The following is a 15,713-nucleotide window of genomic DNA, read 5'->3' as shown; positions in this document are numbered from 1 at the left end:
CCTTCCCGTTGATGTGAGCTCTTAGAGAAAATCAGCCTGTTATCCCTAAAGCAACCCACGTCAAACTCAACTCACGAACATCCCTAACTAATAAAAAATAGTAATTTGAGCTTAGCTTTCATATGGTCTTTGTAGAGAACCCGAGCGTAATTATTAATTTTATTTTAAAAAATTATAAAATATAATGAAACTCAATGAATATATTATTATATTTGTATACTCTCAGCCACATTTCAAAAATGAAAATTGGTAAACATTAATGAAATTATTTGGTATTATTGTTATGAATCCATAGCTGCCTCCTCCTTCCTTATAACTGCCATCAAAAGCTCATTCCATGCATCAATGGGGCCTGGCATGCACCAATGCACACAGTCATTGTAACCCTTCATCCATTTGTTTCCCCAAAACTCCCCCGGGTGCCCGTCCGCTCTCATCGTCATAGCCATCGTCACGTCGATCACCTCGAATCTCTTCCCTTTCCCCATCCCCTCTAGTTTCGCCTTTTCCGTCTCTTCTATCTGAATATTCCTTAGCTTCCAATCAAAGCTCTCTTGGTCGATCACCTTCGCACTCGACGGACCTGTTCTATTGCAATAGCCACCCGTGTTCCAAACCCCATTTTCGAAATGGGCAGGCGAGAACGTCCTCACAAATGTCACCAACTTACCACAATTCTTACAATCATTGATGTACTTAAAAGCCGCTCGAAAAGCCATTCTCAATGCAAAGTCAGGATTGTGACTCGTGATAATTGGATTGCTGCAATAGATGCAATTGGGAATGTTGTTTCCTTCATGCAAGTACAACACTCGAAAAAACCAATGCCCGTTAGAGAGAATCGCGTAGTCGATTTCGGGTAGGTGTTGCGTCCAATCCTTATCGATCTCGTTGAATTGTAGGTCGAAAACGCCCGTTCCCGTTCCATTCACAACCCTCTCTTCTCCGGCCACGAGGAATTTAGTCCAAAGCATGAGAAGGGTTAGGTCACTTTTTGGAAAATACCATGTTCTAAACCTATCCTCAGAGTCTTTATAAACATCTTGTGGAGTTTCTACCTGCAAAACAACTTCATGAGTTCGAAAGCTATCCCGAGAATGTTTTAACGCTACTCGACTCTATCTCAACTAAGAAACATTTAAAAGAACCGAAACCCATAAAAGTAACCTCGTCCAACCATGAGCTAACAACGATATTCGAAACATATATACAAAAACTTTGGATTAAGAGATATTTGAACTTTATTATATAAAAAAAATGAGAAATTTTGACAATATTATAAAGTTAGCTTGAGACAAAAATCTAGCACACTAATCATTAAATGCTTTAATAATAATAATGATAATAATATATTTAATAATTATTTCTTAATCAATCTTTTAAAGAAAACACTAACTTGGGGTTGGGTCCAAAATTATTATTTTAATCTTTTTTTTTTTTTAATTTTAATTTCAAGGATTTTTTTTTTTAATGATTTTTTATAAAATTAAATTGGTGGGCATTAATGGCAGTCAATTCCCTGAAATTAAGGGTGTTTTTTTTTTCTTTTTTTTTTTGAATTTCTTGTTTTTCTTAATTTATTGCTATAATTTAATTCTAAATATTTTTAATAAAAATTTTAAAAATTTCAATAATTATAAATATTATTGAGAAGTTTTTTTTTTTTAGGAAAAAGTAAAATTTATTTTGAAGTAGGTCATATTGGAAAATAAATTAATAGAAATTTATTGCCAAATTTAAAAATTATAAACCCAAATTTCTAAATGGGAAATTTTTAAAATTCAACTTCTAATTTTGGAAGGTCATAATATTCAATAAATGGCAGCTAACTATGACCTTTAACTCCCAAGTTTTCACCTCATTATCATAAATTTATTTTTCCCCTTTTTTTATGACTAATTTCTTGGAAATATATGTATTTCTTTCAAAAAAAAATTAAAAAATTAAAAAAATTAAAAAAAATAATTAACTAAAAAATAATTATGAGACATGTTTTTATGAGCCAGAGCTTCCCACAAGACAAAAAAATTTTTTTTTACCCTAAAAGAATTTTTAAAAAATTAAAAAAGAGGTTGAAAAAAGGTAAGGATGTTGAGCCCACCAAAATTCATCCATGGACGAGCATTTCTCAAGTAAAGAAAATTCCTCAAAGAACACAAAGACCAACCAAAAGCAAATCTCTAATGATTTCATTCCCTAATTCCTTTTAATTTGATTATAATTCATAGAGATTTCCAGTTTCGTTTCACAATCAAACGCATGCAAAGAATCAGAGCAATCAAGAACACCCATTTGCTAGAAACAGAGAGAAACAGAGAGAAACAGAGAGGAAGAGATGGAACCTGAGACAAGAAGCAGAGGAGAGATTCGAATTGGTTTCTGGCAACAGAATCGCCGATAAAAGCGAGTTTCTTTCCACGGAGAAGATGGAGAAACGCCATGGAATCAAATCTTGGAAGCTCGCATTCATCTGGCTTCCATCTCCAGTTCACAAAATCCATATCCTTCCTCCCCTGTTTGAAGCAATTCTTCGATTCTGGGATCGTGGGGCAGCTCCAATTCGTGTACATGCCCGATCCTCCGGCCTGCTTAATCCAATGCCCTTTGAACAGATTGCACCTCTGTTTCTCTGCATCAACAAACAAACAAACAAACAGACAAACAAACAGCCCAAGATTCAACGATCTAACAGAGAAGACGATGAGGAACAAAAAAAATGGAGAAATGGGAGTGATGGATGGATACCCTTTGGAGGGGTTGGATCGTGGATGGATTGGAGGGCGGGGAGGTTGGGGCGGAGAAGAAGAGAAGGGTTTGGGGAGCGGAGGGAGAAGAAGAAGAAGGAAACAATGGCGGAGATGGCTAAGAAAGAGCATAACAGAGGACCAGACCAGACCCATCTCTCCCTCTGGGAACGATGTTTATGATGGGATTTCTCTGCCAAATGGGAGTTGGAAAATCTCATGCCTAACAGAGAGAGAATTTTGAGAATGAATTGTTTGGGTTTGAAAGATTCTAATAACTTTCCTTTCAACAAGGAATTTTCCACCCAAAATGGACTTATTGTTTCCTACTCTGTTTATATATCTTTTTTCTTTTTTCTTTTTAGATTTTTGTCTATTTAATTCTTAAATTTTTTAAAATATCTTATAATAATAAGACGTTCTAAACTGGGTTTTGTGTTATAGGACGATGAAGAACGTATTCTAAACTGGGTTTTGTGTTATAGGACGATGAGTTGTTGACCCTAGTTTAAATCGAGTTTTGTGCCATAGGTCGTCGAATAAAACTGTTCAATTCATACAAAACTAAACATTGTATTTTTAGCTAACCTCTTGATACAAAAAGCAAAAAACGCTACCGCGAAGCACAGTGCGATAGGCCTACACTAGAGGAGCATAGGACAGTGGAAGAGCCAAAGTGCACTTAGTCCCCCCACTCATGAATGAGTCATCCTGTAGTCGAGAAGGAGCCTAGAAGTACTTCCTACTTGGTCACACTACACATGGTTCTACACATTTACAAAGTTAACCCCTATCCGAGGCCAAACGTGACAATTGATAGGTTGTCACTGAACATTTCTAGTCACATGGGAAGAGAGGTCAAATGGCAAGGCCATATGTCCATTTGGCTCCTCGCTTGGATTGGAGAATGGGCACACAAATTTAAAGAAACCGTCACAATAGGTTAAGACGAGTAAACATGGAAAGCACACAGCCAAAGCCAAAGATGACATCATGCAACATGTGATTGCAACAAATGACTGAGTTGTCGTAAAGACCTTAATGAATTACATGTGAATTGTGGGCCACATCATAAAATCAGCCTAATGGCAACGTTGAGCTAGTAATTCCATGAATGAATGGTAATGATATACTTAAACCATTGCGAATAAACACTGTTCATCATCAGAACCACCAATGAAACACAAGCTTAACAAAAAAAAAAAAAAAAAAACAATTGGTCATTTCGATCACAACCCTGCCATAGGATACAATTTGAAAGAAAAAAAGCCTCCACAAACAATACGATACTCGAAAGATCTCGCGCTGGAGCATTCGGGGTCTGGAAGAACATCCGACAGCACAAATCCCAGAAGGATTAAAGGAGTTCAAGACAAGTTTTATGAGAAATGGCAGTGTCATAAGCAGATTAATAGCTAGAGAGAATCCTGTTGAGTATCACATCATCATATACAGAATGATTCACAAGCAACATAGAATATATATATATATATATATTATAAACCTTGGAATGTCATTGACAAGTGAAACATCAAGATTAGCAATGTACAAAATTCAGACAGTGTAGAACTTTTGTAAGTATCTGAAGCTGTCTTCTTCTAGTGGGGCATTGTTCTTCACAAAAGATTAAAAACTAGTTTGTAACAGATGAATTGGTAGCTCCAGAAGTCACAGATAAGACCAAATAAAATGATGGCTTCAAGTTGGGGGGGATCCTGTTTATGGTTTGTAAAGGTGGAATGGAAAAACTGAGTGAGAAAAAAAGAGTTCACGACCATGAGAGAAAGGGGGCGAGGCCTGTGTATTACTATCAATAAAAAAGAACCTAACAGTAAGAATGAAGTAATGGCTACATATGTAAGGGAAAACACAGCTGAGCATCGTTGAGAAAGACGGCCACAACTCGAAAAGTCATTACATTCAGTTCTGTTTCCAAAGGATTGAGAGAAAGGATTGGCTCGAAAGCGTACCTGAATGGATGGAAATCGACCACATGTCGGAGGACACCATTCATCAGGTTTCTAGATAGCAACTTCCTTATGCTTCTATTAAGTTAGATATTTACAAATGAAACCTTGTCTGCTTGAGTGAAACAAATCTGTCAAAATGTGTCCAGCAGAGGGGGGAAAAACGGCTGCCTGAAAACCCGTGATGTCGCTACAACATTTGAAAGGGAACACGAGCCCCGTCATAAACAGTCCTTGATTATTTGCTCGACGATGCATCTATACTGTGTTCTTTTTCTCGGTTTCTAATTTTTTGGCCTATCAAAAGAGTGATAAAAAGGGTCAAGAACAATTACAACAAAGAGAATAGTTTAACACCAAAATGAAAGGGGGGGAACAAAGCTGAGAGGCACAGAAAATGAACCATTGTGGCATCAAATTTAACGCACACCATCCTTTTCTCAGGTGGAAGATAGATACAGATAGAAGTATTATTCTAAAGAGGCACAGCAGATACAGTAAAAGAGATCCAAAATGGACAGTTCCATTACAGAAGCAAAAATTAGAGGTCATCATATAAGGTAGACTTGGACAAGTACTTGCCTCATAAACTTGCAAAGGAAGTTCAAAAAACTAAAGCATGGTTAATAGCAAACTCATCACTCAGTTCTTAATTTTCTGTTTAAGTATAAGTTCGAAGTTTCCAAAGATAGGATACAGGGAAAAGAATAAATAAATAAACATAAAAAGGAAAATGGGCCATAGAAAACCTCTCCAACTGGAATATAACATTGAAATATCATAATTAAGGAAAATAAAATAAAAAAACAACCGCTACGTGTAAGAAAATGAAAATTAGAAACGGGACGATAAGAGAACAGCCCCAGCATAAATGGGACCCAACATTTCAAACAAAGCACAAGATTTTAAGAATTAGCAATCTCACATTAGAGCACTAAATGGGGCGGGAATAGGGGAAAAAAACAAATTTAATTTGAGAAAAAGTCATCCATAAGAGATCTGCAAGAAGGTGTCAAAATATTCAGCATCATAATATCCAGCGTAATAACTGCAGGGGAAGAGCAAGCTCGCCGGGACTTACTTGTGACCGTGACCACGATGAAATGCTACCACCCTCACTCATTGTTGCTTGTAGTTTAGCCTGTCAGCAGCATCTAAGCCACTGTCGGGTTCTTTTCTCTTGTGGCTACCTATCTGAAACATCTTTAGCTGCTCATCGACAAAAGTTTGCGGACTGGGGACTGAAAGTTGTCTCAAGGCTAAAGGCAACTTCTCATCAATTCTTTCTTTATCTATAATCCCATGACCGGCATTAAGATCCAAACCCTGGCTTCCCCATTTTCCAATCTCAGGACCAACAGTACCACTGCCACTTGGATAGCTCATAATGAAGGGCCTTGGATAAGGAGTAGGGACTACCCCAGCAGGTCCTAATAAATGAGAAGTTATGGTAGGGAATCCGAGCGAACAACCAGAGGATGATTCCATGTCAGACGTTGAACAACCTGAAAAAGTGTTTGATTGTAGAGGAAAACTGGTTTCAAAAGGGAGCCTAGAATAACTAAAGGAGTTAGTAGGTGGAAATGCCAAAGCAGGAGAGGAAGAAAATACTGGTGCCCGATAAAGTTCAGCAGCAAAGCCGGTGCCAGCCGGGGGAGCAAATACTCTCTGAGAAACAGCAGCAGGAACATAATTTTGTTCTCCTCTACCTGGCAAAACTGATGGGATTGTTGTTACTGCCGAATACGAATTCCCCTGAGGATACCAAGAATAGAAGTTCCCAATTTCTCCGGAGTTCACCTTCATCCCAGGGAGAAGTGATGGAAATGCCATGTAACTTTTATTCTGCTGACTAGGAGGTACTGTTTCAGCCCCCATTTCATCAAGGGATGGTCCATTGTTCAAATCGAAGTTTCTGGAGACACTGAATCCACCATTGCCTAATCCACCAGGAACGTATGGCCTATTTGACATGGGGAGTTCCAACCTACTCTTGCTCACAGAACATGGGCCCATATCATTACTTTCATCAACTTTATTCAAATCGAGATCAAGTCCACCACCTCGATCACGTGGTCCTGATTCAAGACTTGCTTTCAGCGGCACATTGGACAAAGAAACTTCTTCTAGGAGTCTCTGGTCTGGCACATTCAGGTCAAAGTCCAAGGGTGGGCGCCCCTCCTTGCTAGTGGTGGTAACAAGAGATGCATCACTCAAACTGAGTGGCATTTCAAGATTTTTTCGTGGTTCTGCACGACGAAAAGCACTTGTAGCAGCTGAACCCTTCCATCCAAGTTCAACTTTGTTTGCTAGGGAGTTTTCTGGTGGAACAACTGATCCTTTTGCTGCAGAAGCCACAGTAATTGAAATGGGGAAACTTTCTGATCCTGAAGGGATGGGAAAGGGTGGGAGAATAGGCATCTGAACAGCATATGAATTTCCATTGGTCTCCTCAGGTATCCCATCGTCTACACAACCTTCATTTAAATCGAAGTCCAGCTTTACCACTGTATCTGACCTTGCAGCAGAAAGTGAAGGATTTGCACTGGTGAAGTGGTCTTTGGTTCCAATTAACTCGGGAGTATTTGTACTTAATTTTTCACCCTGATCACTTTCTGGCAAGGGTATGATGGCGGGAGATTCCGAGTGCATAGAAACCGCACCACAACAATTATTGATGTTGTCTGTTTTTCCCAAATCCTGCGCAGCACAATCATCTTTCTGATCGGACATAGGAGGACCGAGAATCGGTGTTTGATTCCCGATCTGATTAACATGAACTTCTGAATTCACAATATCTTCTTTTTTATCCTCGAATTCTGCATCCAAAGGATTGCCTTCAGGAAGTACCACAGCAATCTCAACCTTTTCCTCCCGAGAATCAGCATGAATCTCAGGTGTAGATGACAGTTTCTCTTCAACTCGACAGCCTTTAGTTAAATCCCCACGAGTCTGAATAGTGCTGCCACTCAACTGTGAAGATAAACAAGATGTCTTTTCATCCACTTGCTTTTCCACTTCAAGTGTTGTGGCAGTAACTTCTGATGTCAAAACCACTCCATTTTCTACCGCTCTCTCATCAGTTTGATCGATTTTTTCATTTTCATGGAGTTGGGAAACCTCTTCCATTAAGGAGCTGGGTAAGCTATCACCCTCCACTTTTTCCTCGATCTCTGTATCACCTTCTTCTGCACCATATGAAGAACAGACAGCTACAGAGGCATCGCATGCTTCAGCATCAGGTTTTATATCAGACTTCAAAGGTGCCTTTTCCATGTGTTGCTGCACATTTGATGGCGTAATACAGTCCCTTGAAGTGCCCAATGCAGTACCTCTTCCATCTCTGGAGTAGTCAGCTGAGGTCACATTTCTATCCTGCAACATATTATTGCTGCCAAGAGGCTCAGAAGATGTGCAGCCCGTAGACTCGCCATTAGCATCAGCTTCATCGCATTTATGCTTAGCTATTCCTTCAGGCAAAATTTTCAATTGTCCATCATTGGCAGCAGAAGATTCCTCTGCCAAAGGTGATCGTTCCTGGGGAGAATCCAATGGAGATGCATCATTAGATTTAGATATTTCGCCAGTAGCCACGCTAGCAAGAAGATTCATCCCTACAGCATCCCCTGGTGATGATGCTGTATTAGTCTCAGAAAATTTAGCGCAGCTTTCAATCAACGCATTTATGGAGCTTAGAGAAGCATCATAAGTTTTTCCAGGCCTAGATATAATTCCAGTCGATGAGGCAATAGTTTCAGATTCCAGTTCATTGGCTTCGGCAAGTCTGGATTGTTCATCGCAGGCAGCTATCTCTTTGCCCTCTGAGATGAAAAATTGATCTTTCTTATGGCATTGGTTTGAGTTTGGTTCAGTTCCAAAATTAGCCCCAAGCAATTCACATCTGTCATTAGCTTTCTTATCATGGTTATCACCAGCCTCATCATGAAGAGATCCTTTGTGACATGAAACAACTTGATCTTCGGTGACAGCCCTAGAAGTCCCTGTAGGATTCCTACAGGTATTTGGTAACTTTACAACAAATCGACTATACCCATGTTCAACAAGAGAGGCGTCTGGAGATTTCTCACGTGATGTAGTAGAGGCCTTGTCAGTAGTCAAGACCTTACTTACGGCATTATGTTTTCCAGAACCAGATGCCTTCTGTGTTCCTGTGAGAGTATTCAAATGAATACCATTGCTCGATTTCCGATGAAGAGAAGCGCCACAAGAAACTTTGCTAACGCTTCCTGAACCAGAATTTGAGCTCCTAGTGTCTTCTTTGCATGAAGATGCCACAGTTTTTGCATGATCACTTGATTGACTGTTGTTTTGGGACTGACTGGAACTGCTGCTCCTTTCCTCCTTAATTGGAGTCAAGGGAAGATCTGAGTTTCCAGCTAGTGTTTTGAAGTTATAATCCTTTGATGACACACCCATGGTTGAAGAAACCTTTATGGTGCTCAACGATACAGATGATTTTACAACCATTTCAGTGGGACTGAACTTAGGTTGAGAATGTTTAAACATGTTAGAATGTGTAGAGCTTTTTAAACCATCATCACCAGATCCCCCAGCCTTTCTGCTCCCTACTTGAGAAACTTCCAAAGGCTCGCATTTAGAAGGCCATGAGACACCACGACTTGATTCAGACTTCGCATCATTAACATCCATCTCAGCTTCCACACGTTTCTTCCAAGTATCTACCAAAATCCTTGCTTTCTTCTGAATTTCAGAATTCTTATGTGTACGTAAATGATTCACAGACTTGCCAACGTAACAAGTCTGAAGAGCATCGAGATTCACGGGAAGTTTATCCAGAGCACGAAGTAGAGCCAAAAGAAAATCCTCGACAGTTTTACCACTTCCTTTTGTGCCATTGGCATCACAAATTTTGCCCTTATGAACTTCTTGAAGCCATTCATCTAGTACAGGCAAACCCCTGAGCTGCAAAAACCATTCTAGACAATCAAACCTATCAGTGACTGCTATAACATCGGCAAGCATCATTCGGTCAGCCAAATCTATTTTCTTACCAGAACTATTAGGTTGCATAAGTTTGACAAATTTTTCAACCCCCTCAAAGTCAATAAGTCCTCCTTTATCAGTAATTTTTGTAATCTCATTCTTTAGCATACTTTCTGATCTAAACTGACTAAATTCCCCATCTTCTGCTTTAAGTAACCGCTCTCTCTTAGTGGGTTCAGACCCCTGATCACCCCGTTCCCTTTTCTTGCTTTTAATGTGTGAAGTGAGAAGGGAACTATTTGGTACACTTTCTGAACCAGATTTTGGCTGCACAACTGGAACTGAACCATTCAAGGGCTTTGGTGAACGGCCTCCAGACTGCATCACCCCATGCATTTCTAGCCTTGTCTTTTCTAATAGTTGATCTACTTCTTCTTGACGTTCCTGCAATTAAAATTCGACTAAGTAGGTGTTTACTAGAAAATTCAACAAAATAATGGAAAGAGGGTTCTCAGTAGCTGTGAGATCAAGGAGGACACTCTAGATACTCACATTAATATAATCTCTATCAGTTAACCACCATAAACACTTGTTATCAGTATCATACACTCTTCTGCACACAAATGAGGAAATGCTCGATGGAAGTTCAACACCTTTGCGGAGGAATGCAACTTTACATGGATGGAGCAATGATGCGGCAGGAATCTCATCTTTATGAAATGAGTAGAAGATCTCATTTGGTGCAGCATCTAACGATATTCCTTTGGGAAGTTTTACATCAGCAGGCCGGTAAAGCCAATTCACATCTAACCTTAAATTAGCCTCCTTGTCCGACTTAAGTGAACGTATAATTCCAATAAAAGGAGGAGAATCTAGAGGTGGCTTAAAAAGAGCACAATCACCAACTTGAATTTTACGCCCATCCTATGACAGTCAAAATCTTCTTTAGTACAAGTATGATAAATAAAATATTTAGACCGAGTAAAAATATAAATGAGTGCAGTTCACATGACCCAAAAAACAAGCACACAAAAGGAACCCACCAAAAGAAAAAGATTCCAATCAAGTAAAATGAGACCAAATGTATAATTATAAAAGATCTTATAAAATGACACCAAAAGAGAAACATAGAATCTAGTGGTAAACCAAACCTCACTATGGGCTCTTTTCATCCCTCTAAAGATTCTATTATTCCACTTACCCGAGAAACCCGATAAAATCTCAAAAACTCCCTCCCTCCACAAGTTCCTCCCTGCTCACAAAAAGGCAGATGAAGAAGAAACTCCCCTAAAACTCGCTGCAGCCTCTGAACCATCCTAAGAGCGTTCATGAATCAAGTTAAGAGGCACCTTGAACTCAACCCAATCCTTTGATTGCAAATTTGACCGATTCAAATCACTAGGTAATGGAACCAATCCAATCAAATAATATTTAGGCTAGGCTAGTTCAAAATTTTGAGTCGATCATTTTCCCATTTTCTTAGTAAAAGATAGTGAAAAAGGGTCTTCTCAGAAAATGTTGGACTCATGAGTTAGGTTTATGCCGCCCATGATCAAGAGACCGTGTCACTGTCTAAGTGGCTCTGTTTGGTAAACCTGTTTGCTTAAAATTGCAAATCCATGAACAACAAAATCCAATTACAAAGACAAACTTATAAGATCTTTCTTTAATATTACAAGCTATCCTTATATAGTACAATCAAAGCATCATGCACATAAACCTAGGTTTTTCATCTCCAAGCTTAACAGAAGACACAGACCTATGCAAAAATTTTCGACAATGTTGTTTAACAAGCTATATCTTGGTGCAAACCGTCCAATATTTTTACTTCCTATAGTTATACCTCCCTCATTGCAAATTGGGAAGGTCTTTTGTAAATACTACGGATTATAAATCTCATTTGTAAATGTCAATCATCAATGAAGTTGTCTCTTATAAAAAAAATCCCCAAACTTAACAAACTCGTGTTTATATAACACGAGTAAAACAACCCTTAAGAATTTATTTATTTAGTTTCACCAAACAAATAACAATTAGTAGTCTCCATGTTAAATTGTATACTACAAAAACTAATCCATCCTACCCTACATTATTCAGTATTGGGAAACTCTTAAAATAATCAATATCATAGTCTTAAATGCAAGAGATAAGTCAAAATGCACTAAAAGAGACATGAATCAATATTTTTGGTTAGAACACACAAATCACTAAGTTGGTTAGAACACACAAATCAATAATAAATAAGTAAAATAGTCTGACAACAGATTTGAATCAATATTTTTTGAAAATTTTGCTGGAGATAAAGAATTGGGAAGAGCCACTAAGTTAAATGATATTAAAAGAGACATGCATAAACAACTGAAACAAAAGTAGAACAAAAGTAGAGTTGGTTCTATTACATCCAAACTAATCTTATATCATAAACCGACTCACAAGTCCACTTATTTCAACCAAGATCAATCTAAACAATCCTAAAACCAAACTAGTTGCGGCAGGTTGCATCTCATTCCCTTTAAAATTGGGGATAAAAACGCAACCACATTAATAAACTATAGCCATTTGTACTTTGGTGGAGCTTATGGGGTGAAATAATTTTAAGCAGTCCTCGCCTTGGCATCCACCTATCCTCGTAAACTATAACCATTTGCCATACAAATGCTTACAATCATACTTCATCGGGGATCTTAATGCAATTCAATTGGATTTATAAACAACAAAAAATGTAACCTCCACCTCATTTTAGATTCTTCCATGATAAATAGGTCCGATCTCTTTTCAATCGCCAAGAAGCAACACATCTATACCAAACCAAACAACTAACCAGTGAGGAGTAAGAACACTCCGCAATTCTTTTTATGTACTAAGAAATAAGTAGCTGCGGGTACTAGCAGATTCCCTTGTAAACTTTCAAGAGATTAGATCAAGAAATTAAACTAAAATGAAGGCAAACGAGAGACCAATGAAAAATTGAAAAACAGAAGGCGGATAAAACAACCAAAGGAATAAACAATTCTGGGTTCATTCAAAAACCTTAAAAGAGGAGATAAAATTAACAATAACATATCGGATTCACATAACGTAATCTCCGGACGGCGATAGAACAATCTTACGCCGAGTAGGATGCCTAACAAACAAGATCAAAATCTTCATGGGGACACAAAAAACACAACAGAAGGCACACGATTAAAAAGTAAATGCAAAGAACAAAAGGGAAAATCAGACGAAACTATGAGAGAAAAAAAAAAAAAAACGTAAGACTCGCAATACTTTGAGAAAGAAATCTGGAGCGGATAATTCGCAATCTACAGCTGTCGAATTAGAATGGACCGGCCACATGTGCCGCCTCTGTTTCCACCTCTCACCTCCAGACCCATGCATATCCCTTCATTTTGCTTGATTCTTGAAGAAATACCACTTTCCTCTTCGAAAAGAATCATCAATTCAGATCAAATCCCACCCCCAACACAGATTGCGATAAAAAGGGGTTGGAAGAAACGTGAAATCAGAGGTGGGTCTTGTTCGACTAAGCACAGAGAGTAGAGGAATCCATTTTGCAAAAGAAAGGGTTGGAAATGGAAACTAGGGATTGTGTAATTGAGCTGCGATAGTGTTGGGAATTTGGTTAGAAGTAGAGGAAAGGGGAGAAAATTGAAATGGAGGGATTGAATTTATGGGGTGGAGGAGTAAAAAGAAGAACTGGGTCTTGAAGATTTTGAGCGAAGAGCTCGGCGTGAGAGAAATGGAGAAAGAGATGGGATTTGAGAGACGAAAATGGCGAATGAGAACGAATACGTGGGCTTGGGGCCAAAATTTTTGCAGAGAGTCGAGGGAGTAGTTGAAAAGGACAATGCCAATCCCAACGACGTCGTTTTTACCTTTTCAAAAATAAAATAAATTTAAATTTAAAAAAAAAAAAAAAAAAAAAACCTTCTGCGTGGATCAATGGGAATCATGTCGTTTGCAAGTACCGATGTGTCGTAACCTATACGCAATTTATGTGTATAGTATATATGCCCTAGTTTCTTCTTTTTTTTTTTTAAATCAATATTTGTGAAATTCCCATTATACCCCTCTAAATTTAATTCAATTACTAAATTATTTTAATATTGTTTAATTAAATATTAATTATTATGAATTTATTTTCATAAACATTATTCAATAATTATTTAAAATTCAAAATTTCCAACTAAATTTCCTTTTAAAACGAAAATAATTTTTTAACTACCTATTTCAATTATTAATATAATATACAATATATCGATATCGATACATATTGTAGTTATCTCGTGTTTAAGTAAAATATATCGTATCACCTAATAATATTTAAATACTGGTTCAAGGTATTAAATTTATCTCTAACCGTGAAAATGCGATACTTTAATTTTATATTTCTCGACTCTTTATAAAACCCGAACACCAAATTAGGTAGGAATCCCTAGTTTGATCGAGTTAGGAAGGTTAAAATGGGGATTTTCCACTTCGAATAATTTATTTTTTTTAATATAAGATATATTATAATTAGTTATAGTAATAATATAATATATTATATTACATTATCAATGACATTTTTCTAATTTAAGTTTTGTGTTATGCTGTTGGTATATATAATTTCATAATATAATGATTTTAATATTAAATTATAATGAATACTTTATAATATTAATACAAACATTTACATAAAATTATATTTTAAAAAAATTAATTCTCTATTTAAAAATAAAGAATAAAAATTATAAAATTTTCCCGTTGAACGGAGATTCCTCGGCTCCCCTAAACAGGGGACAAGAGCAGAATAGGGATGAAAATTTCCACGAGAAATAGAATAGAGAGTTCATTCCCGACCCCACCCCACCTACCCTACCCTACTCTATCCTACCGTACTCTCTTGTCATCCTTAACTAGTTTTTCTTAAGCGGTATTAAAATTGACTTTTAATTAAACATCTGTTAAGTTGTAAAACGTCAACTTTATCGTAGGAACTATATTCAATTATTAAATAATAAAAATATAAAAAATAATAATAAATAAATAATAAATAAAATTAATAGAAAGTGACATTTTAAAATGGGTGAAAGAGACCTCGACTATGAATAAATGCAAGAAAAAAAAACCACGACCAAAAAAACCTTAATTTCAATTCCACACCATGTTTTTACCACCGCTAGTAGATATTGTCTGCTTTGGCCCGTTATGAATTGTTATCAATCTCATGATTTTAAAACGCATCTACTAGGGAGAGGTTTCCACGCACGAATGTTTCGTTCCCCTCTCCACCTGATATGAGACCTCACAATCCACCCTTTTGGGGGCCTTGCATCCTCACTGGCACACCACTGAATGTCTGGCTCTGATACCATTTGTAACAACTCAAGTCCACTGTTAGCAGATATTGTCCGTTTTGGCCCATTACGTATCACCATCAACCTCACAGTTTTAAAACGCATCTATTAGGAAGAGGTTTCCACACCCTTATAAAAAATGTTTCATTCTCCTCTCTAACAGACGTGGGGATCTCACAATCCCACCTCCTTGTGGGCCATCGTCTTCGTTTGCATGCCGCCCAGTGTCTGACTTTGATACCATTTATAACATCTCAAGCCTATCGCTAGTAGATATTGTCCGCTTTAGCCTGTTACGTATCGTCGTCAGTCTCGCAATCTTAAAACACGTCTGCTAGAGAGAGGTTTCCATATCCTTATAAGAAATGTCGGGTGGAAGAAGAGAGAGAGAACATGAGATGTGAAAGGAGATAGGATCGAGGAATAAGAACACACGAGGCAAGGACGTGTTTGTTTCGTACAAGTTTTGTTCACTTTCAATTCCAACAATAACTTAAAGCTTCAAACTTTGATGTAATCATTCATGGAGTTTCACTTTCAAACATTATTTCCATAACAAATTTAATGCCCCAACTTTCTCCCTTTCTTTGCCTCTCCATAAACTCATTCATTTCCTCCTCATATTCTTGTAGGGCTCAATTTTCCGATTTGGTCATCATCGTGTTTTTCTTCTCACGTTTTTGACTATCGTTCCTTTC

At 37.6% G+C, this 15,713-nt stretch overlaps 2 protein-coding genes across 5 annotated transcripts; both read right to left on the bottom strand.

The window, feature by feature from the left end:
• Nucleotides 1–185: 185 nt before the first annotated feature.
• LOC111792447 (xyloglucan O-acetyltransferase 3) lies at nucleotides 186–4,368 on the bottom strand. Its single transcript, XM_023673916.2, has 3 exons — nucleotides 2,746–4,368; nucleotides 2,343–2,629; nucleotides 186–1,058 (listed from the first exon to the last, which is right to left on the bottom strand). Exons 1-3 carry the CDS (start codon nucleotides 2,963–2,965, stop codon nucleotides 282–284), a joined length of 1,284 nt encoding a protein of 427 aa, XP_023529684.2. The 5' UTR covers nucleotides 2,966–4,368; the 3' UTR covers nucleotides 186–281.
• A 234-nt stretch (nucleotides 4,369–4,602) lies between these two features.
• On the bottom strand, nucleotides 4,603–13,495 carry LOC111792391 (uncharacterized). Of its 4 annotated transcripts, XM_023673802.2 has the most exons (5): nucleotides 12,944–13,495; nucleotides 10,229–10,600; nucleotides 9,745–10,120; nucleotides 5,793–9,669; nucleotides 4,603–5,008 (listed from the first exon to the last, which is right to left on the bottom strand). In XM_023673802.2, exons 1-4 carry the CDS (start codon nucleotides 13,052–13,054, stop codon nucleotides 5,831–5,833), a joined length of 4,698 nt encoding a protein of 1,565 aa, XP_023529570.2. In that variant the 5' UTR covers nucleotides 13,055–13,495; the 3' UTR covers nucleotides 4,603–5,008; nucleotides 5,793–5,830. The 4 variants fall into 4 exon arrangements, with proteins under 4 accessions (XP_023529570.2, XP_023529568.2, XP_023529569.2 ...); XM_023673800.2 differs by having other exon boundaries at nucleotides 5,793–10,120; XM_023673801.2 differs by having other exon boundaries at nucleotides 5,793–10,120; nucleotides 13,039–13,495.
• Between the last annotated feature and the right edge of the window lie 2,218 nt (nucleotides 13,496–15,713).

Source organism: Cucurbita pepo, chromosome 4 (assembly GCF_057944985.1).
Source record: "Cucurbita pepo subsp. pepo isolate OVF chromosome 4, ASM5794498v1, whole genome shotgun sequence".
Lineage (NCBI taxonomy): Eukaryota > Viridiplantae > Streptophyta > Magnoliopsida > Cucurbitales > Cucurbitaceae > Cucurbita > Cucurbita pepo.
The sequence above is the reverse complement of the archived record's forward strand: the minus strand, read 5'-3'. Positions and strand labels throughout refer to the sequence as shown.